The 24,759-nt window shown below is 36.1% G+C and overlaps 1 protein-coding gene across 4 annotated transcripts in view; it reads right to left on the bottom strand.

Moving 5' to 3' along the window:
- LOC150102203 (tRNA (32-2'-O)-methyltransferase regulator THADA-like) overlaps window positions 1-24,759 on the bottom strand; it is a 424,395-nt gene that overhangs the window by 143,160 nt on the left and 256,476 nt on the right. For all 4 annotated transcript variants that reach the window (XR_016548929.1, XM_090399010.1, XM_090399012.1 and 1 more), the window contains 2 exons: window positions 18,115-18,322; window positions 3,155-3,367 (listed from right to left, as the gene is read on the bottom strand). Coding sequence is in view for 3 of the 4 variants with exons in the window: in XM_090399010.1 (XP_090255136.1) it covers window positions 3,155-3,367; window positions 18,115-18,322 (421 nt within the window). In the remaining variant the exon portion in view is untranslated. The remainder of the gene's footprint in view (window positions 1-3,154; window positions 3,368-18,114; window positions 18,323-24,759) is intronic.

Genomic DNA, 24,759 nt, shown 5'->3' with positions numbered 1-24,759 from the left:
GAGAACCACTACAGGGACAGAATAATGGCACTGGAGCATCACTGGAATAAATATATTAGTCTTAAGGGAGATTATATTGAAAAATAAAAATAAATTTGAAATTATAAATTATTTTTTCATTGTTAGGCGAAGAACTTTCCAGACCATGCTCGTATAGTCCATATCCTCTCTCTCTCTATATATATATTCTATAGCTCATATCCTTTCCCAACTGCCATTGCCTTCATCAAACTTAACTGTCACTTAACTTAACTAGTATCATCATTATCAAATTCCTCATATGTACAGGACATTATGATCAATGTTCTCTCTCTCTTTCTCTAAGCTGTGCATGTGGACATGCATATACCAGACAATAAAGGGGGACACATCTGGAGCATTCCTGGCAACTCAACTGTGTGTACAAAAATTTCCTTTCAGAATTTCTAATTTATAGTCCACAATTTTTGTGTGGAATATAAAAACGAATTGTATGATAAATCATACTTGTCACTTATTTTATTTAATAATTTCTTCAATGTCTCCACTTGAATGTTACTATAGTCCATTCCAATTTAATACATTCTAATTAGTTACTTTTAGTTTGCACCATGTGAATGAGCTGAAGCTGCTGTCAGCAAGTTGCAGAGGCATATTTGTTTAGAGTGCCTACCATCTAGACGGCATAGTCACTTGAACATGCAAATGTAGTGAATTGTTGTAGCTACATGGATTTAAGAGAATTAATTTAGTGCTCACAATTTCACAGGTTATAGCTAGACAAAAAAAGAGCAGCATTAATATGAGAAAATATTAGATTAGTGCAAACATTGAGTCTGAGACTGGAAACTTGTACACAAAATGTTTTCATGCAGATTTTTGGGACAGCAAAAATTAGAAAGAACGTGATTATGATAGCACTACATGAAAAGGTTGCTTCATTACAAATTTCCTATCGACAACTTTCTTCCAAATTAATACGCCAAAATTCAAATGTATCATCAGATCTTGGTCTTCAGGTGGATCTTTTTCCTGCCATCTGTGAAAACAACACTTGGTTGCTAATCTTTCCCTTTTCCATTGTGTTTAAGTGACCATAGCACTCCTTAGATTAGCTCTGCTCACACATTCCTGAATTTTAAAATGTCAAATTCTTTCCTATTATTCTTATTTTTGATGAGACAAGTGTTTTGAGACAAAATCTTGTCTCAAAATACTGCCAACCAATGTTCCCTCTAAGCTGTGTGCACATGCATGCATGCACACACTGGTCAAAAAGGAATTCTAGTTACTGCATGCATAAAATTCTTGCTTTCAGAATTTCTAGTTCACAGTTGATAATTTTTGAATGTACTATAGAAATAAATTATATGATAAATCAGACTTGTCACTTATTTAATTCAGGATTCTCTCCAGCATCTCCAATCCAATATTACTTGAACCAATTCCAACTTAATACACTTTAAATTATATAAGTGGATCCAGCATTATTTCAAATCTGAATGTAGAAACTATGAAACTTTCATAAAGTAAGTTGACCAGAGAGCTTATGGGAATACACTCCCTGGCATTCACAAGTTGCCTTAGTACAGCCTAATAGAAGACACAGGCACCTCCCAAGTGTCTATATATTTGCCTTTTATTAGTCCATTTTGTTAAGGTTTCACTGGCCTTTTGAACCAGTTCAAAACTGGCTGGTTCTCCTCAGAGACCAAGCAGAAACCTTAAGAGAACAAAAACTCTTGTTCAGTGCTAAGGAACTTGAAATGTCAGAGATATGTATTTTTTGTAAGCGAACTCTCAGTCAGTGGTTAAAAGTATTTACTAAAATAAAGAGCCAAAAGACTTCAGAAGACATAGGCACTATGTGAGCGTTTACATATTCGCCTTTTATTAGTCCATTTTGATAAGGTTTCCGAGTCAGTGACCGAGAGTTCGCCTACAAAAAATACATTTCTCTAACATTTCAAGTTCCTTAGTACTGAAAGAGAGTTTTTACTCTCTTAAGGTTTCTGCCTGTCTCTGAGGAGAACCAACCAGTTCAGTTAGGAGAATCAACCTAACAGCTGTCAGGCCAGTCCAAAATGGACTAATAAAAGGCAAATATATAGATGCTTAGGAGGTACCTATGTCTTCTATTAATCCGCGCTTTGGCAACTCTTGAATGCTGGGGAGTATTTCTGTAGGCTCTCTGGTCAACTTACTTTACGAAACTTTCATAGTTTCTACATTCGGCTTTGAAATAATGATGGATTTAATATCCACTTTACTTATATAATTTTGCATCACCAAACTAAACTCTTCAGCTCATTATTTTAGTAAATACTCTAAATTAGCCTTTTAGTTATGGTGTGTGGATAAACTAAATGCTAACATTAGCAAGTTGCAGAGGCATATTTGTCTAGAGTCTATGTCTAGACAGTTATTAGTCACCTGAACTCAAGCAAACAGCGATGGATTTTTGTATCCATGTGGATTTCAGCAAATTAATTTACTGCTCACAGTTCAGGTTATAACTAGATGAAAAAGAGCAACATTAATATGAGAAATATTACATTAGAAGTTTCAATGCATTAAAACCTCAAAATGTCACTGTCAAAGTTAAAGATGCTTGAGAGGCATCTATGAAAAACCAGCAGAAAAGAAATGAAAATCTGTTCAAATTTCAGTGGCTTGACATGTGTTGAAATGCCAACACCAATACTGCTGTCAAATTAAGAGTTGTGAAGATTGCGACTTCTTCACAATCTTCAAATGAAGATTGTGACTTCTGCTATTGTGAGCACAAGCTACTGCATGCACTGAGTTTGAGACTGGAAACTTACACAAAAAATGTTTTTTTTTGTGTGCGCACAGCAAATATTAGAGCGAATACTGCTTCTGACATTTCTCTCTTTCTCAACACTTTTTTTTAAACTACAGTCCATTTACCAATTCACTCTGTTGTCATACAATACTATTTTTATTTATTTATTAATTATTATTATTTTTTTGGATGACAAACAGAAATATGCCTATTGTTGCCATGGAAGCAAGATATCATGTCTATATTAGTAAACAAATAAAATTTTGTATTATACAGATTATAATTTATAATAACTAAATACTCTTAATCACATTTTCTGATTTACAATATCATCTCACCTACTTTACTAGAAATAGTTATAAACATTACCAAAATAATTTTCCACTGATCGGGTGGTATATCCTCTGCATCTAACGGTTCTTCATAAAGATTTTCAAAATGAGAAAGTAAGAACTGTAAGCATCCATACATTAAATTACTGGAATTATCAATTAGCATAATAATCTTTTTACCAATTTCAGAATGAGCTGTTGTTCTGAGATGCCAAAATATTTGATTTATTCTCCAGATTTCATAACCTGGCTGAAATATCAAATAATACTGTTAATATATTATTTTATTAACAGTATAAAAATATTGAATTTTTTTTTAGTTATATATTCAAGTTATACTAATAATTTTATTTTTTACTAATTACATTTAAAATTAAAATAATGCATATATACGACTATAAAATAAAGAATGGACTGCTAAAATATATTACCTTAATGGAAGGGATGGAATTCCTTTATTTTTATGTTTTTAAGCAGCACCAGTCAATATCAGTGAAATTTGAAAGAATATCTGCCTCACACAAAAGCAGATTCCCTACACCTACTTGTACACATATAACACAGATCTGGCTTGCTGGTTGGCTGGATGTTAATGTATTCTGGTATTTGAGATATCATCCAAATTTCTTGAAGCATCTCATTTCAGTTTAAATCAAACCCATTTTTGGACCAAAATCATGAAAAGTAAAGTCTCTATCTGGCTGGAGAGAATTTAATAAAATTTGGTATCTGGAATCTTCACAAAGTTCACTTAAGTTAATCTGTTAGTCCCAAATCAAAATATTTGTCACTAACAAGGTTTATCTATGACAAAAATTAAGTTTAATTTTATATTGCTGTGTCTACACGTATACAGCATCCAGTTGACTAACTTTTTTACCCAGTCAATAGTTTTATTATGTGTACAAAATAGGATCTGAATCTAGAGCAGAGCAGATATTGTTATTGTCTAGTAAATTATTCAATTTTATTATGCATTCTTCAGAGGCCATGACAACTAATGCCATTCTTTTAGCTCTGATTATTACAATATTACATTGTAACTTTTTAAGGCTGTTAATTCTATTTCTGGAATATTCCTTGATGGCAGTTTAGCCCCAAGTAATAAGGAAGCTATTTTGATGCAGATAAAGTCTGCCAAAGCTCCTGATAATCTTCTTAAACCCTTTTCTACAATGCTTGTCAGACATATAAAAATATTTTGGGAAAATTTGGAGAAAAGAGCAAAGCTAATAATAATGGCAAATACCTGATGAATTTCTACTCAGGACATGGACTGGTTATTACTAACACCATGTTCCAACATAAAAATGTGCACAAATTCACATGGAGAGAAGAAGCAAGGAATAAGAAAAGTCTCATTGACTATGTTATTCTCGACAGTGATGTTTTCCCACTGGTTCAGGACACCACAGTGTACAGAGGATTTGAAATTGGAAGTGATCACCATTTAGTCTTGAGCAGGATAAAATTGAATTTCATATTGAAAAGAATAACATGTAAGAAAGTTTTAAAGTGAATAAAAGTTGAGCAGCTCTCAGATGTGAACTGTAGACTAAAATACAGAAAGATTATTGAAGAAAAAATGAAAGAGTTTCAGAACAGGAATCAAACCTGGATATTCAGTGGCAAGCCCTGAAGAAAACACTGAGTGATTAAGCCAGAGAGGCAAGTGGTGAGGTTGTGTGCAATGATAGAAAAATCAGAACTCCATGGTAGACACAGGAAGTTAAAGAGGCAGTGAAGGAAAAGAAGAAAGCATATCAAAAGTTCCAGGCAAATAATTCAGCTTGTGCTTTTAGAGAATACAGAGACAAATGTAAGAAAGCTAAACACTGTGTAAAATTGGCTAAACAAAAGTCATGGGAGGACTTTGGCAAGAACATAGAAAATAAATATCAAGAAGGTGACAAGATATTCTGTTGAAGAAGCTCAGAAATGGAGGAAAGAGTGCTTTAAAAGGAATTAGAGATGATAAAGGTGACATGAAAACAGGAGAAAAAGATATCCTTGAAGTATGGAGTAATTACTTCGAAAAACTGCTAAATGAAACAAGCAGTGATGACAGCACACTGGTAAAAAACACTGACCAGGCATGCAGTCAGGAATACATATCCATACTTCAAGTAGAAAAAGCCATCAAAAGCCTGAAATGTGGAAAGGCAGGAGCAGATGATATTCAACCAGAAATGTTCAAGTATGGAGGTATAAAAGTTGTACAGTGGCTGCACTGCATAGTTCAGAAGGCCTGGACAGAGGGACGAATTCCAGCTAATTGGAGTAGAGCTTTCATAGTACCCATATGTAAAGAGGGAAATAAAACTGAATGTGAGAATTACAGTAGCATTTCATTACTGAGTGTTCCTGGTAAGATATATGCAAGTATACTTGAGAAACGGTTGAGAAGGATTGTGGAAGAGAAGCTTAGTGAAGAACAAGCTGGATTCAGGCCAAATAGAGGCTGTCAGGATCAGATTTTCACTTTACGACAGATAGTTGAGAAATCATGGCAATATAACAAAGCTCTAAGTTTAAGGGAGACGGTAAATCCCATATTATTCTATAGCCGGGTGCGAAACTCGGATCGAAATCCTAGAGTTTCATGCCGAAAAAACTGTACTACCCAAGTGATTACTTACACTTGGGCTCGCCGATAGTTTTTTCGGCATGAAACTCTAGGATTTTGATCTGAATTTCGCCCGGCTGTAGAATAATATGGGATTTACCATCTCCCTTAAACTTAACTTATGTCACCGGTAAAATAGCCTTTTGGTTTGTTATACTAGTAATAACAGAGATCTGTATTTAAGTTTTGTAAATCTGAAAAATTGTAAGTAAAATGGGCAGTAGGGTTTTTCCCACCAGTTTATCTGGTGTTTTTCATCCCGCAAGCAGGCAAACCGGCCCCATGAACACACAGGGATACAGCCAAGAATACCTTGAGGCATAGGAGTGACCATTCTATCCTCGTATTTCGGTTACGAAACCCAAGCATGCTTGGAAGGTTGTGGCATTAAAAGGCCTGTTAAAGCCATTATAATAGATCTGGAAAAGGCATAAGACAAGGTGCCAAGAGAGAAGCTATTCCAAACACTACAGTTATATGGTGTTAATGGGACATTATATCAAGCAATACTTAGTCTTTATTTGAGTTGTAAGTCAGCAGTAAGAAGTACAGGAAGATGGTTTAATGTTAAATCTGGTGTCAGACAAGGATGTACATTATCCCTTCTCTTATTCATTATCTATATGGATCACATTATGAAGGAAAGTGGTATTAAACCTGATATCAAAATTGGAGGTGTTAAACTCAGCTCTTTGCTTTATGCGGATAATGTTTTACTTTTAAATAAATCCACTACAAGCCTGCAAGATTCCCTGACTAAATTGAATAACTGTTGTACTAGATATGGTATCAAGGTCAGCATTAAAAAGACAAAGACAATGAAAATAGGCAGAAACATTGAAAATATCAACTGCATTGTGAATGGAGAACTTATAGAACAATCAAAACATTTCAGCTACTTAGGCTGGTATAGTAGGAAGTCAACTAAATAAATTTATATGGAATGAGAGAAAAATTAGTCAAAACAGTAAATTAGCTGTATACAACATAGTGTTCAAACCAATTTTAACTTATGAATCTGAGAGCTGGGTTAGAAGTAAAACACACTTGACCAAAGACTAGAGATCACAGATATGAGTCTTGAGAAAAATTAGGGGCATGAACAAATGGCATCAATGGCAATATCATATCAAAAATGAGGATATTAGGAAACAACTTGATATTGTCAGCATCCAGGAATGCAATAGCAAAGCTAATCTCAGATGGTATGGTCACTTAAGCAGAATGAGAGAAGAAAGATTAGCATAACAAGTGTTCTCTGCCAGCTTGGCAGGAAAAACACCCACAGGAAGACCAAGATATAGGTGGATTGATACGGTACAAAGTGCCTTAAAAGACAGAAATATAAGACCTGATAATATTGGGTCTTGACATTTAACAGACTGATTTGGAGGAAAATTATAGATAGGAAGTTAGTCATCATCATCATCAAATTCCTGCCATGTACCCTCAAGGGGTGTACAGGATATGATAGTACTACATGAAAAAATTACATCATTACTAACTTCCGATCTACAATTTTCCTCCAAATCAGTTTGTTACTTGTCAAGACTCCAACATTATCAGATCTTATATTTCTATCGTCTAAGGCACTTTGTACCGTATCAATCCACCTATATCTTAGTCTTCCTCTGGGTCATTTTCCTGCCAAAGAACACTTGTTTTGCTAATCTTTCCTCGCACATTCTGTTTAAGTGACCATACCACCTGAGATTAGCTCTGCTAACACATTCCTGGATACTGACAATGTCAAGTTCTTTCCTAATATCCTCGTTTTTAATATGATATTGCCGTTGATGCCATCTGTACACGCCTCTAATCTTTCTCAGGACTCTCATATCTGCGGTCTCTAGTCTTTGGTCAAGTGTTTTTCTTCTGACCTATCCATAAGTTAAAACTGGTTTGAACACTGTCTTTTATACAGCTAATTTAGTCTTCTGACTAATTTCTCTCTTATTCCATATGAATTTATTCAATTGACTTCCCATCATACCAGCTTTGCTGATTCTGTTGTTTATTTCCATATTTAATTTACTATCTTCACTAAAAATCATGCCTAAGTAGCTGAAATGTTTTACTTGTTCCACAGGTTCTTCATTCACAACATAGTTGACATTTTCAATGATTCTGCCTATTTTCATTGTCTTTGTCTTTTTATTGCTGACCTTCATACCATATCTATTACAACAGCTATTCAATTTAGTCAGAGAATCTTGCAGACTTGTAGCAGATTTATTTAGAAGTATAACATCATCCGCATAAAACAAAGAGCTGACATTAACATCTCCAATTTTGATATCATATTTAATACCACTTTCCTTCATAATGTGATCCATATAGATAATGAATAACAGAGGGGATAATGTACATCCTTGTCTCACACCAGATTTAACATTAAACCATCTTCCTGTACCTCCTTCAATTCTAACTGCTGACTTACAACTCAAATAAAGACTAAGTATTGCTTGATATAATGCCCCATTGACACCATATAACTGCAGCGTATTGAATAGCTTCTCTCTTGGCACCTTGTCATATGCCTTTTCCAAATCGACAAAACTTATATTCCCATGCTTTGTTATATTCCCATGCTTTCTCGAGTATTTGTCGCAAAGTGAAGATATGATCCTGACAGCCTCTATTTGGCCTGAATCCAGCTTGTTCTTCGCCCAGCTTTTCTTCCACAATTTTTCTCAATCGTTTCTCAAGTATACTTGCATAGATCTTGCCTGGAACACTCAGTAGGGAAATACCTCTGTAATTTTTGCATTCAGTTTTATTTCCCTTTTTATGTATGTGTACTATGAGAGCTCTACTCCAATCATTGGGAATTCGTCCCTCTGTCCAGGCTTTCTGAACTATGCAGTGCAGCCACTGTAAGACTTTTATACAACCATACTTCAGCATTTCTGGTCGAATATCATCTACTCCTGCTGCCTTTCCACATTTCAAGCCTTTGATGGCTTTTTCTACTTCAAGTATGGATATGTATTCCTGACTGCATGGCTGGTCAGTGCTTTTTACCACTGTGCTATCATCACTGCTTGTCTCATTTAGCAGTTTTTCTAAGTAATTACCCCATACTTCAAGGATATCTTTTTCTCCTGTTTTCATGTCACCTTTATCATCTCTAACTCCTTTTACAGCAGTCTTTCCTCCATTCCTAAGCTTCTTCAACAACCTGCAGAATATTTTGCCACCTTCTTGATATTTATTTTCTATATTCTTGCCAAAGTCCTCCCATGACTTTTGTTTAGCTAGTTTTACACAGTGTTTAGCATTCTTGCATTTGTCTCTATATTCTCTAAGAGCACAAGCTGACTTATTTGACAGGAACTTTTGATATGCTTTCTTCTTTTACTTCACTGCCTCTTTAACTTCCTGTGTCCACCAGGGAGTTTTGATTTTTTTATCCTTGCAGACAACCTCACCACATGCCTCTCTGGCAGAATCAATCAATGTTTTCTTCAGAGTTTGAAACCGAATCTCCAACGTTTGATTCCTGTTCTCAAACTCTTTCATTTTTTTTTCAATAATCTTTCTGTATTTTAGTCTACAGTTCACATCTGAGAGCTGCTCAACTTTTATTCGCTTTAAAACTTTCTTACATGTTATTCTTTTCAATATGAAATTCAATTTTATTCTGCTCAAGACTAAATAGTGATCACTTCCAATTTCAAATCCTCTGTACACTCTGGTGTCCGGCACCAGGGAGAAAACATCACTATCAACAATAACATAGTCAATGAGACTTTTCTTATTCCTAGCCTCTTCTCTCCATGTGAATTTGTGCACATTTTAATGTTGGAACATGGTGTTAGTAATAACCAGTTCATGTCCTGAGCAGAAATCCAACAGATATTTGCCATTATTATTAGCTTTGCTCTTTTCTCCAAATTTTCCCAAAATATTTTTGTATGTCTCACAATCATTTCCTACTCTGCTATTTAGATCCACAACAAGGACCAACTTTTCCTTTTTCATTGTGTCAGTTGCTTTTTCTAAAGCATCAGAAAATTCCTCCACTTCTACCTTAGTAGAACCTTCTGTGGGACCATAGGCACAAATAAGTCTCATTGTCCAGTTCCCCATTTTCATATTTGCCCACATTACTCTACTTGAGACTGACTGCCATTCAAGAAGATTAGCCTCGTATTTTGTGTTGTATACTATGGCTACCCCTTCTTTTCCATTATTGTCATTGCCTGAATATAACATTTTGTATTTATTGCTCAGAAAGATCTCACGAGTTTTTGTTTTTTTTTGTTATAGTCACACCTATTATGTCGATCTGGTACTTATCTAATTCCTCAGCTAGCTCCATTTCTTTGCCATTCAGGCTTCTTATGTTGATAGTACCGATCTTTAACTCTGGTGATGTTGAGTTGGGGTTTGTTTTCAGATTTGTTCCAGTAGCTGACTTTTCGCTGTTCGCCCTGGTTCCCTGGCGAAAACAACGGGGGGCCTTGTTTAACCGGGCGATGCCCCAGCCGGCATGAAATTTTGTCATGTTGTACCATCATTTTTTATTTTGGTTTAACCAATAAGAATACAATTTGGTCGGCTAAATCCCAAATTGCCAGCCCATCCTCGTTCGTTCAGTATCCAAGTAGATACCCAACAGGGTGCACTACGAGAAGGTGTGGATTGGACATTAGGTCAGAAGCTCTGGTCGGTTCTCCGCATTCCTTTAAAGGCTATGTGGAGGTCTCCTCTCAGTTATACAGCTTTGACCCTTAAGCACCCCTTAGGAAGTTAGTAATGATGTATATTTTTCATGTAGTACTAGTATATCCTGTACAGCCCTTGAGGGTATATACAGGGTGTTCGGGATAAATTTGACATATTTATAATTAATTATATTTTTCCGTAAGTTACATGTATTAACACACACTTCTCTTCATTTAAAAGTTTGGACCCTTCTTCATTCATATACAAGATGTCAGAAAGGATGGATAGCTGGAACCCACCTGAATCATGGAAGAGAATAACTTGTATCATGATGATTCGTGCCCGCCATCAAAATAAGGATATTACGACTGCTGCCCAATGCTCCCTGAATACAGAAAAAACAATCAGGCATGAACTAGAGACTTGCAATGGTGACTACGAGGATGTAGCAAGAAGAAAGATCCCTAGCAGACGATCTGATTGCGTTCGTACAGCAGAATTCCTTGCAAATCTGCAGGAACAGGTGTTGAAGAACCCTGGCATTGGAATTCGGGCTTTGTTCGTGGAGTTGCTAACTGTAGTCAAGCCCTGGATAACAAGGGTAGCCAATGGTAGGCCGTATGTATGGCAGCAGGATTCGGCCCCTTGCCACACCTCTGGGAAAAGTCAAAAATGGTTGTCTGAAAATTTCTACGACTTCACCAGTCCAAATGTTTGGCCTCCAAACTCCCCAGACCTTAACCCCATGGATTATTTTGTATGGGGCGCAGTTGAAAAAGACACCAATCGCACTTCCAGTAATACAAAAGCCCAGTTAATGGATAAAATTAAAACAGTTTTTGCGGCCCTTCCCAGGGAGACTGTAGCATCAGCTTGTTCGAGGTTCCGAAGCAGAATTGAAGCTGTGATCGATGCTAATGGTGGTTATTTTGAGTAAATCTTGTTGATAGTATTGTAATTACCTCTGCCTGTAATGTTTTTTTGTCAATTCATTAAATTTAATAGATACAAAGAAGATTTTCTTTTTCCTTACGAAACTGTCAAATTTATCCCGAACACCCTGTATATATATATCAGGAATTTGATGATGACTCTTCTCTACATTAGCTATGATGTCTACTTCAGGAATATCACAATGGGTTAAAACAAAACTGAATCCTTTTTATAGCAAATCCTTCTTCACATGAGATCAAGTATAAGCTAATAGATTAATTATGATTTTGAAGTAGTCATGATGCCTAGTCAGTTTTCCTTTTTTGAAGAAACCAGATGAATTTTTTCTGTAAATTAGTTTCCTGCTTTAGAGAAATTGAGATAGTATTATACTACTGTAAGTTTATCCATTATATCCCATATCCATAGGGAATGATTTTGCTAGTTCTGAATTAGAGAAAATGTGTCCTGATCATTTTTAGAAAGTTCAAATCTGGTAGCTATAATACATTCTTTCTAAAGAGTCATTTCTGTGGTTTGGTAAATTTTTTGTGCTTTGGTAGAATAGAACTTGTGTTTAAGCCTAACAAAATTTAGATAAACCATCATCCCTGAATACTATAAAAAGTAATTCTGTATAAATCCTTTCTCTTAGGCTTGCACGGTGATCCGAATGCATTTTTGGAAATTATGGAGACAACTACCGTGTTTGAATAAAAACTTTAGTTTACTATTACTAAAATTTTACAATTCGACGTTTCGACCTTTATGTCAAGGTCATCTTCTGGAGCATACAAATATACACAAGAAACAAGCTATACTACAATCATACTGGTTCATTAAAGAGACTGACTAACTTGTATTGTAAAATTACTTGAATTACTTAAACTAACCTGAATTGTAAAATTTTAGTAATAGTAAACTAAAGTTTTTATTCAAACACGGTAGTTGTCTCCATAATTTCCAAAAATAATTCTGTATAAAGTTCTTCTGTTTAATGCGTATTCACTCTAGCCTAACAACTTTAGACCAGACGAATTCACTATGAGCTTCCAGTTTCAATCTGAGAGATTTCTGTAGTTTTGCATATGTATGTCTTAACTGCTGTTATAAAGACCATATATTATGCAAAGAGTAAAAATTATACTTTATTTAATGAAAACTATGCTAGTTTCTCCTAACAATATGAGCATTGTCAAGAGATTAAACATGCTATTCAAAAGGATTTTTTTTTTTTTTTTAAACAACAAAAACAACTAGAGAATGTAAACACAAAACACTGGGATCTTGACCAGGTATCCAAGAGACCATAAATACATCCACAGCACAATTGGAAGAACGACGGTACGTTGCACTCTTCGATTGGAAAAGGCTTAAGTTCAATTCTTGTCATGATGGAAGGTATCTTTCTATGGGTTTTTTTTTCAATTGAAGATGAGTTAGCCGATCTTATACAGAGGTAGCAGGGTTTTTTCTTCCAGAAACTTGGGTTTTTCATCCTGCATACAGACAAATCAGCCTTCAAGACACATGCAATTTACAGACAAAAAATACTGGTGGTGGTGGTGTGGATGGCAGTGGTGTAGATGATGGTGACGGATTGGAAGTGGTGGTGGCAGGGTGTTATGGAGTGGGCAACCCTCCCTTGATGAGTCTTTGGACTCCTTGAAGGTGTCAAGAAATAAATAAATAATAATAATTAATCTGTGATCTTATAGTTTCTCATGTGGAGAAATATTTGATTTCAAAAGGATTCAATTTTGCCTTAATCCCTTGTAATATTCCTAAAGCAGATACCACAGCTAATGTGGAAAATGTTTGGTTTGGTTTATTTAGATTTATGGCCAAAGCAGGCTATGAGGCCAGTGTATTATGTATGTTAAGTGCATGTGTTCCAATGACCTGCTTTGCAGGATGAAAAACCCAGGTTTCTAGGAGGAAAAAACCCTGCCACTTTCATGTGAGAGCAGCTAACTCACCTTCAGTTGAAAAGCTCTGATACATGGAAAAGGGGATCAAGATAATTACTGAAAGAAATAATTAAAGACTTGGTAATAGAGATGGTGGACCTCATGTGCATCCAAACAACTTCCTTATTAATTGGGATTAAACTAGCAGCAACGAATACTACATAAATAGAATAAGCAGCTCCTAAAAAATTACACAACAAGATCATAATCATCAGTGCCAAAAAAGGAACTGCATCAGTTGTTATGCATTTCATGCATAACATCACCCAGTATGTTATGCATGAAATGCATAACATACTGGGTGATAAGACCTACACTGCTCTAGATTCAGATCCCGCTTGGTGTGCGCGTGCACACACACACACACACAATAAAACCAACTCCCACCTCCATCCTGACGAAATATGTCTCAACTGGTTATGCCACATGTCAGAAACATGAGGGTCATATATAAAAACATTTTATTGAAAGAACTAAAAAAGTATTACTAAAGACTTGGTAATACAGTATGGTGCAAAACAGTACTGAATAACCAAGCAATATAAGTTATGGAGTAAATGGGTTTATATTCACAATCTTTGGTCAAATAAAGAATTAATGATGGTAGATTATGTGTTAAAAATGGGCATCTTGTCTTTCAAGATAGGTTTCGTAGCACATGTGAAGGTTCTCTGTCATCTTGGAGAACAAGGGTTGGGACATATCGTGTAATTTTATTCCTTAGTTCATTAAGGTTTGAAGGCAGATCATGATGGAATACCCATTCCTTCAACAATCCCTAAATGAAAGTATCAAGTGATGGGAGATGAGGAGAAGATGAAGGGTAAGGGAATTCTATGAACCTTGAAATGAATCTCCTGGGGAAGTGTTCTGATAAATAGGCTCTAGAACCATGTGATGTGTGACAGGTTGCTCTATCTGTTGGAATACCTGTGCACGAAATGGAATGTTTTTTGAATGACACATTTAATGCAAATCCTGGATGAATGGAACCAACATATTCTTGATGTAGTATTCACTATTCAAGGTCATGGTTATGCCATCTTCTTCACTGAAGTAGGGTCCAATTATGCCATGGCAGGAAACAGCACACCGTGTGGTGACCTTCTTACTGTGAAGAGGTTTCTCTTGAACAAATTCAGGTCTCAAGAAACCTGTAGGTTCATCTGTTTACATGGAAATGTGCTTCATCCGAGAACTAGACATTATGGAGAAAGGACAGATCTTTATAGACATTGACCAGTGCATGCTCAGTATTCCTGCTGTGCAGCATAATCCATTCATCATCATCATCACGAACCATGTGCTCACTGCCCGTTGATGTCTGATGCCTGTTTCACTATCTTCTTCCACCTTTCTTTGTACAGTGCACAGTGTCACAGTTTTTGTACACCCATTCCATACCAGTCTTTTATATCATCTATCCATTCTCTGTATGGCCTACCTCTTCTGTTTAAACCATACCAGATAAAGACATTTATGTTTAAAAATACCACACATAAATGTCTTTATCTTCCGGTCCTCACTCATTCTACAGATGTGTCCAAATAATTGCAGCTTCCATTTTAAAATCTTCTGCATTAGATTCTGTTTTGGTTGTATCTTCTGATAGAGCTCTTCATTGGTGATTTTCTGTACCCATCCTATTCTTAGAATCTTCCTGTAACAAGTTCTTTCAAATGCAAAAATTCTTTTTTTGATTCCTTATTCATTACCCAAGTTTCAGATCCGTACAGTACACCGCTGAAGATGCATGTTTCCAATACTCTTAGTTTTGCTTGCAGACTGATCACTTTACTTTTCCAGTGTTATCCGTGGCCTTCAGATTTGTTCTTCCCTTTGCAATCCTGATCTTTATTTATTTTTTACAGTCCAAGTCATATGTCAGTTTACTTCCCAAATATGTGAATTGTTCTACATTTTCTATATCAGTTCCATCCACTTGTATCTTTTGTTTCATGTTCTTCTCACCAAATACCATTGTCTTTGTTTTTTCAAAGTTCATAACAAGTCCAAATCTCTTCCCTTCCTCATTTAACAGTTTCAGTGTTTTTTGTAGTTCTCTTTCGTCTTCTTCAATAATAACAATGTCATCTGTAAATCTCAGATTGTTAATTCTCATTCCGTGTATAGATATTCCTTTGGCATCTTCTTTCATTTTATCCATAATCCATTGCTGTTAAACAATGACTCACCCGTCCACGCGATTAGCCTAGTGGCTTTGCACTTCGCAACCATATGCCTGGGGAAGGAGTGTCCTAGATTCGATTCCTGTTGCCGACGAGAGGAGCTTAAGGATCTTCCTCAGCCATAACCAAGTTAGCCGATCTTGGGTGTGGACAGCAGGTTTTTTTCTGCCAGATTATTCTGGAGTTTTTCATTCCACAAGCAGATAAACTGGTCTCGTGAACAAACACACAGAACACAGTCAGGAATACTGACCCAGCCATAGGCCTGATTCGTCAGCCTGTACTAGTTCCGGAACCCAGATAAAATTTGAGGGGACTAGATGGTGCCGTATTCCCCCCCCCCTGTAAAAAGAAGACTCAGGGCTACTGTACCATCACACGGTAAGAAATGACTCACCCGAAGGATGTACAAAAAGGCACTCAGCTCCTTAAGGATTCTTCTCTGTAGTGACTGCCTCAGTATCCCAAGTTTTATCACTGTTCTGCATTGACTGAGTTTCAGAAACTGTAACATTCCTGCACATGTATGATTCTCATTTGTGTTAACAGTTCATGGTCTCCCAAATGCCCTTTGCAATGACACTGTTGCTTGTGCACTTATTGAAACGATGAACAAACTGCTCACAAATATGTAGTAGGATTGGACCATTTGCTCTACCAACTCTGTTTGAAAGAAAATAATGCTCAACGATAAGCGTCTTCACTTCCAATGTCAACACCATTGCTACAGCCAAACATAATGGCATATCTCATAGCACATGTACTGAAGGGGTGTTGAAGTTCAGTAATGTTTTTTTTTGTGTCATACCGTAATCCTGTGGTCCCTAATAAGTTAGCAGCTCACTATAGTGAGACACAACTGTTATATATATGAATCCTTCAAATTTATTCAAGTGAAGTGAAATTTTTATTTTTGGTCTGATTCCTTTTATAGTTGCTCTCTCTCCTTTATCTGTATATTCCATTTGGGATCACATATATTTATTTATTTTTTTCTCCACTGAATTCTGTGGTGACAGTATGACTCATGCAAATGCTTCGGCACTGTGGCATAGTACTTTTTCACTGTCTGGTTCTTAGAAGATAATCTCAATGCAAGCAACTTTTCGTGTGAGAAACACTATTATAACCAACTATTGAAAAGTCCTGATCAAGATTCCAATAGGTACAATTTATTCTACAGGAAATTCATTATGGCAAATTATACACTATAACAGACTATTCCGGTGAAGCCATATAAGTTTGTTATAATGAGAATTAACTCTATCATTTTGCATACCCCTGCAAGAATATCTTTATGTTAGTAGCTACTGGAATGAACTTGATTACTATGGATATGAGGGAGACAAAATGCTTCCACTGTTTTGTTAGGTGTTCGGTCATTTAAAAGTTCTATAATCATACATGTTGAATTTGATGTGTGTATGCAGAGGTTTTTAAAATTAACATGATAACACATTTCTCATATCCACGTGCTTAAGGATCCTTTCTCATGAAATGCCTATAACAGTGGAACTGGTCAAATGGCTTCAAATGGTTCATCATACAACCAGTCGTGATTATTTCATGAAACTTATCATACTGTGGAATGGCCTAATTTCCCTTTCATGATCACTCTCTAATGACCACTTAATGGTAACCCATTTATACATGCACACATAGTGTTGCATCATGTATTTATAGATAGTGTTTCTGGATGCTAAGTATTTTCTTGTGTAAAATTACGAGATGTATAAAAATTACATCCTCTCACTAAATGAAGTTATTTGTCAATAAGTTCTTTAAGTTCAATGTTGCAAAGTGTAAGGTTTTGAAATTTGGTAAGCAACAATGGGATGCAAAGTATACACTTGGTGGGGAAACTTTAAAGGAAGTAGAGGAGATGAGATGTCTGGGAGGGGTGGTGTACAAGGATCTGAAATTCAAGGGCCACATTGTACAAATTGTGAAGACATAAAGAGCTTATGATACCATTATATAAGGCCTTGATAAGGTCTCACATAGATTATTGTGCACAGATTTAGTCACTGAGTTTTCATGGTGACAAAGATATGTAATAAAGGGTCCAGAGAAGATTCACAACAGTGGTCAGTGGTCTCTGGAATGTGGAGTATGAGGGAGGGATATGATTGAGACATATAAGCTAGTCAGGGGTTGTTATCAGATTGGCATGGAAGAGATTTTTCATAGAATAGGAAAGGGGGAGGTAGAACAAGAGGTCATTGCTGAAAACTGTACAAGGAGGGTGTGAAGAGAAGATTCTTGGCATGGAGTGGTTGGTGAGTGGAATGCATTGCCTTAGTGTGTTGTGAATGCACATTCAATCAGTTTAAAGCATGGTTAGATGAACATTGTGTGCAATGTTCATCTAATTCTTATTATTATTGGCATTGTGAATACAAATCTTATTGTTCCTTTAAAAAAAAAAAAAAAAAATCTGAGTAAAAGCAAGCATTTCAGTAATGGCAGGGAAAATTTAGTTGCCTGTTTATTCTTGTGTTTTATATCAGATCACTTCATTTAAAAAGTTCTGACAGAGAGAGAGTGGCAAAAGGGAAAAAGAGATTAATCAAAGTAAATATTATGGTACATTACTGTGACAACTTACACTCCACAATGGTCCTGAAAACTCACTAGTAAATAGAAAATCTATGCAGTATTCTTTTTGTTGAATATTTATTTCTTCCTTAAACAATGGATTTCTGATAATATCCATATAGACACTTCTGGTCAGCAAACAAGGATTTTCATAACTTGCTAGCCATAATCTTGAAAGCAACAATTGAAAAAGTGAGGAAAGAAATTTTTTGTCTGAGCTATAATAAAAAAAAAGATAAAATGTAATTGATGCACAAGTATCACAAGAAATAATGCTTCACTAAAGAAATCAGAATAAGCTACTTCATTAAAAACATTGTCTTTTATCCATTGATTATTATTACTATTAGTAGTAGTAAACCTTCATGGAGTCAATGACTCATCACAAGAAGTCCTCCATCACACATACACACACAACTCATCATACTGTGGCTCAAATGCATTCACTGTCTCCACATTCAACATACTTCCAGACAATGCATTCACTCACCCACAACTCTCGATGCAAAAACCTACTGTTCATCCCTTTGCTCACACCCTATATACAGCTTCCAAGGATGACCTCTTGTTCTTTCCCTGTCTCCACCCATTCTATGAAAAATCTGATCTGCATTAATCCAGTAATAACATCTTACCGACTTATATGTCTCAATCATGTCCGCTTTTGTCCTTCTCCACTAGACTCTGCAATTTGCATTCCCTCAATCTGCCTTCAAACTCTACATTCCAGAGACCAGAAGCCACCTTAGTCAATCGTCTCTGAATCAGCTCCAAGTCTGTTCATCCTTTTGAAAACTTGATCAAATCTGTGCAGAGTAATCCATATGCAGTTTAATTAAAGTCTTATACAAAGGAATCATAACATCCTTACTTTTACATGTCAGTGTTTCCCACATCATTCCCATAATGTGCTATGTTGTCCTCACAATTTTAGCAAAATATCCCCAAAATTTCAGGTCCTTATCCACCAACACCCTCCCAGATTTCTTATCTCCCCTAAAATATCACCCACCAATCTTATACTCTGCATCCCATCTGTGTTTCCAAATTTTAAAAACCTTACACTTTGCTATGTTGAACTGGCAACCCAATTCAGAAAGTCTATTCAATTCCTCCTTCAAGACCATCCTCTGTACTCCGTTGTTTGTGGATGATGCAACATTGCATCATCTGCAAACAATGGTATACCACTATTTAAGCCCTTCCCAATATCATTTAAATACAAATTAAACAGCAATGGTCCCTTCCTCCTCCAGGATATCACACCCCCATACACAACTTGTTGATACCTATCAGACAGCTAATCTCCAATCCAATGTACTAATCTCCATCTGTTCAAATTTAATTACCACTTTGTCAAGTGGCCACCTATCAAAAGCTTTAGCAAAATTTAAATATACTACCATATATGCTATCCCATTATCCAATGCACCTGTCAACTTGTTATAAAGGAAAGTAAGTAGATGTAAGTACGCTAAAAAATGACCTTCCATTAGCAAACCCATGCTGTCCATCAAAGAGAAAACGTTCTTGTCATCAACATAATTCTGAATCCTGGTTCTCACTAGTCTCTCTAATGCCTTTACAACAACTCCAGACAAACAGATTGATCAGTAATTTGAAGTCTTAGTCTTATCATTCCCCTTTATGAAGCAGAACAATTTTGCCCTCTTTCCACTCCTTTGGAACTTGGGCAAACTAAGACTCAAGTTAAAAAGGTAAGTTAAAGCTGTTTTTAACTCCCTGAACATTCCCTAAAGACACAACGATATGCATCAAGTCCTACAGTTTTATTGACATCAATGCATCATCCTCCACCACAGTTAATTCAAAAAAGAAAGACTATTTTTAGAATCTGCAGCAGCTCTCGGAAATCAACTAAATCTAAATAAATATGGATGCATTAAACTTCTGAAGATTTGGGAAACATTAATCATCAGAGATCCCACCTTACATTCTAAGACACCTACAATCGTCCATAGAGGACGCACCACGTAGATAGGACTTTAGAGTTACCCACGTGATTAGCTTAGTATTGTGTGATATTTGTGTATATGTTACATTAGTTTTTTGTAATCCTTGAAGATGACTCAGTGACTGAGACAAAATATAGGAAGTATTAAAAATCTGTTTTTAATCCTTTCCAAGCGCCGTATACAATCCATTAAGCCTCAAACATGATGTCCTCACAGCACTTAAACATCAACACATGGACCACTGTAGCTCCTCCTCCCTTCCCACTGCTCTCAAGTTATGCATGAGGACGAAATACCTTTATGAACTACTCATTCAATGTCTCTGTAATACCTCCTCAGTGGTTATCATTCTACCATTTTCTCCAACTAGTATCATCCTTCCACCATCATTCTTTCTTCTATTAATCATGTATCGAAAAAACTCGGTAAGGTTCCTTTTGATCTCATTAGCTAACTGCTAATGAGATGAAAAGCTGCACTTTTGTTACCCTTATCTCTTGTTTGCTCTTTGCACTCCTTGTACAACCGACTATTACCATCACTCAATTTTATGCTGCCTTCATAATGCCTTCTTCCAAATTGCATACTTCACCTCTTCACTGATCCATTTACAAAAGATAAAGATGAGAAGAGGTAGATAAGAATGGAAAGAAGTTTGATGTTATCAAGCATAAGGTTTTTGTAAATAATAGGAAAATAAATATCTATTATTGTTATTGAGTATTTTTGAATTTTGTGTGCCTTAAATATAACTAATATTAGTTAATCTGGGCTTAAAATAATTTGGAGTTTTCCCCCATGTTACCTAATGCTCAGTGATCAAATGTGAAATTAAATAATTTAAACAATAATTAAGTAAGAGGTGAGCTATATATGAGAAACATATCATGGAGTCCAGGTTGAGAAGGAAAGATGGTTCTTTTAAAAATTTCAATGGATAAACTTTTTTTGGACCATATTTGCTAAACAATGAAGATTAAAGAGGTGGGGAAAAGGTTTACCAGTTGTTAGGAAATTATTGACTGTTTTAGTTATCTTACATTAGCTATAAAGTGGTGATTTTTAGAATTGACTGTTATTGTTTGATTACCAAAATTACAGGATTACCATCCTGTAATTCTGGCAATCAAACAATAATAGGTAATTCTAACAACAACTGAAGATGTCTATGACACTTTGGTGAAAATTCTACAAATAAATAAGTTTTAATGTGAGTTTTCCTCCATTTTTATAGTTTGTTATTATTATGCCAATTCACAGTATTCCAATAATGAAATAAAAAGTCTCCAACTAAATATTGACTTATCAATATTTCTGGTGTGGTGGTGAAGAATTATGAAAAGTTGGTGTGAGCTTGCATACAGAAATGGGTTGACAGAAAATCTATACTTTGCAATGAACAGCATAGATTTAGTAACTTGCTCACATTTTATAATAATGTTATTGAAATAGACAAGAGAAATGGGTACACCATGATACTCGTAGACTTTGCTAGTCCTTCTTACAGGATACAGCATGGAAGGTTGCTATATAAGTTAGAGGACACAGGATTGAATTATAAACTATTAACTTGGATAAAAAAAATGGCTGAATGACATATCAAAAAGTGGGGTATGGGGAAGGGATGAGTGAGCAAGATTTAAGGTGATCAGTGGTGTACTACTTCAGGGATCAGCCCTTGGTCAACTGCTATTCAAGAAAGAAACCAGACTTGTAAGGTGAAACATAAATGTATGATAATGAAGGAGGAGAATAAAAGGAAAATTTTCTGATGGTGAGATTTTATGATTAGAGGAGAACTTAATGGGACTGTGACTAAATCTTGTTTCTTTGGTGTGAAAACTGATAATATTAGTGAAGCTTTCAAGATGTATGATAAGGATGGAGATAAAGTAAAAGAATTGATTGTTTAGAAGGCATTAATGACATGGTAAGTGAAAAATACTGTATGAGAGAATGAATACTGGGAGTCTGCTGCTACAGTATAAGCAAACTGAGGAGGAAGGCAGTGATTGCAAATGAGTCGATGTATAGGTTGTGCAGAAGGAATGGCATGCAGTTTGTATATTATTATTATTATGTAACACCTCCAGGGAGTCCAAAGACTCATCAAAGGAGAGCACCTACTCTACAGCTCTCCATCTCCACCACTCCATCAATTGCAACTACCTTCATCATACACACAAACGCCATCTACCACCGACCACCACCACTAATATACAGACAATCACAAACATCCATGCCTATGGTGGGATTTGAACTTGCAGCCTTTTGGCTGGAGAGCTTATACGCTAACCACTCGATCAAACAGGCAAAAAAGGCTTAGAAAAATTTCCTCTAGTCACCGACTAGATTTGAAACCAAGTCTTCCTTCGTGCGGCCAAGTGCGGTGGTGTGCAAACACCACATCCACTAAGCTACACATTTGTTTTTTATCTATATCTATGGAATGAATTTGACAGATGGAAGGGCTTAAGTCTATGAACTGCACAACCATTCCTTCGCACAACCTGTGCAACTATATAATGCCGATAGACTGTACATGAATTGATTTGGTGTTTCAAGAATTCAAGAAAGCACTGTTCACTGGAGTGTAAAAGAGCCAAGTGAGAAAAAACTAAAGCTATTAGATGGGATGTAGGTGCATGTAAGCACCCATGAGACAAATGTGAGAATGGCCAAAAACAAAGAAATCTAGTTTCTTAAGTAACAAACTTGAACAGGTAGGTAAAACAATGTGTAAAGGTAGTCGTGGGCATAAGGGAACACTGCAGTTTATGTAAATGAATACCAGAAGTATTAGGAATAAGAGGCAGGAGTTTTTGATATTTGTTGATGGACTCTCATTAAAAGTCATAGGCATCAGTAAGACTTGGATGACAGGAGGTGGTAGTCATAGGAACAGAATGTGAGGGGTACAGTATTTTCAAGGAGAAGAATAAGACAGGGGAGGGATACTGCTGCAGATATCCTTCTGCAATTCATGAGATGAATTGCAGCTAAAAACAGAATAGGGGTCATTAATACACATGGATGTGTAAGGCAGTTCATTCAAGATAGGGTGCAAGGGATGACATGCAGAAGATATGCATCAGTAAATTAGCACAATGAGTGCAGATTGAGTAATAATTATAGGGAACTTCAGCTACAAAGACATATACTGGAAGGCGTTTCGAAAGAGTATATGGCAGTAAAGAATTTTTTAAAATTTATTTTTTATACTGATCCCATACACGAGAGGTCAAAGGATCTATAAGCACATAAATTCATGTCTGGGGTGAGGACTCAGAAGTTTAGTGATTTTTTTTTTTTTTTTTGGAAGAGTTGCAAGTTCTAGTTGTTTGGAAATACTTCCTGCAGCATGCTATTCCAGAGGACAGAAGTAGATGTAATAAAAGAGAAAGAAGAAAAGCAGGTTCAGTTTTACAGTAAAGGAATGGTGGGCAGCTGATGTTGTTTTTGTATCAACAGGTGCAACAGAAAGTGGAAGAATGATGACTGCTAGTTCATGGGAGCAATGACTATTGAAGTACCTGCAGAACAGACACAGAGCCACAACACTGTTTGTCAGACAGAGGTTGAAGTGAATCTGCAAGAGAGGAATCGTCTATGAGCCAAATTGCTCTCCTCTGAACAGTGTCAAGAAGTTTTAGAAAAGTTTTGGTGTTCCACCTCAAACATGGAACAATATTCTAAGCATGGACAGATTTGGAATTTGCATACAGTTAAGAGTTTGGTTGGGTGTAAAATAGCATCTTAAATGAAAGAGCATGCTTAGTGTTTTGAATGCTGAGGAAGCCACTGATGTGATGTACCGAGAGAGAGAGACTGGAGGTGAATGTTAGTCCAAGCAGAGAGATCTGATCTTGTCTGGTGATTTATGTATTACTGAGAGTAAGGGAATGTGAGCTGATATTTCTTTTATGAGAGAAGAGGCAAGATCGTGATTTGGTGGCACTGAACGTGACCAGACTGTCCTTGCTGCATGAAGAGTAGCACATAAATCAATGTTTAAGGCATGAGCTGTAGGTGATTTGATGCTTGGAATATCTGCACTGCATGGTTTGTCAAATGAGTAGGATGAACAGAAAATGGATCGTTTATGTAAATGAGGTAGGTGATAAGACAGTCCTGAGGTACTCCTGTAGTGGTGATGAAGCTCAGAGAAAAGGATGAATCATGATATACAGTGAATGACCAGAGATGAAGCTGGCCAATTATAGAGGGTGGAAGGTAGAAGGCAGACATTACTGCCATCTGTTCACTCCTCTAATTTTTCTCAGAACCCTCATATCTGTGTTCTCTAGTCTTCCTCCACTGGTCCACCCTGAAGTTACTGTATTCATTGCATTTGTAATTTGCCCTCTATAGGTGAAACAGAATGCACAATTCCTATCTGAAAAAAGGAACATAAGTGACACATTAAATATAATAGCTATGGTAAATCTGGCCTTTCTAATCATACCTTGAATACTCTACATAGAATTGACTGGAAAGACACCTGTTGTTTACATCATACTAAAACATGGTATGAATGTAAATTTAAGGAGGTCTGTGAAATTTTTATCAACCACCCTAATCTTAACAATAATGATGGTCTAAAAATCCCAAGAATATGGAAGGCACATATTCTACCCACATAACCTTTTCATCTAAGAGTTAATTATAAATAAGACTGT

Source organism: Typopeltis vanoorti, chromosome 10 (genome assembly GCF_054136105.1).
Source record: "Typopeltis vanoorti isolate ZY-2024b chromosome 10, IOZ_Tvanoo_1.0, whole genome shotgun sequence".
Taxonomy (NCBI): domain Eukaryota; kingdom Metazoa; phylum Arthropoda; class Arachnida; order Uropygi; family Thelyphonidae; genus Typopeltis; species Typopeltis vanoorti.
This window is presented reverse-complemented; position numbering and strand designations above follow the sequence as displayed.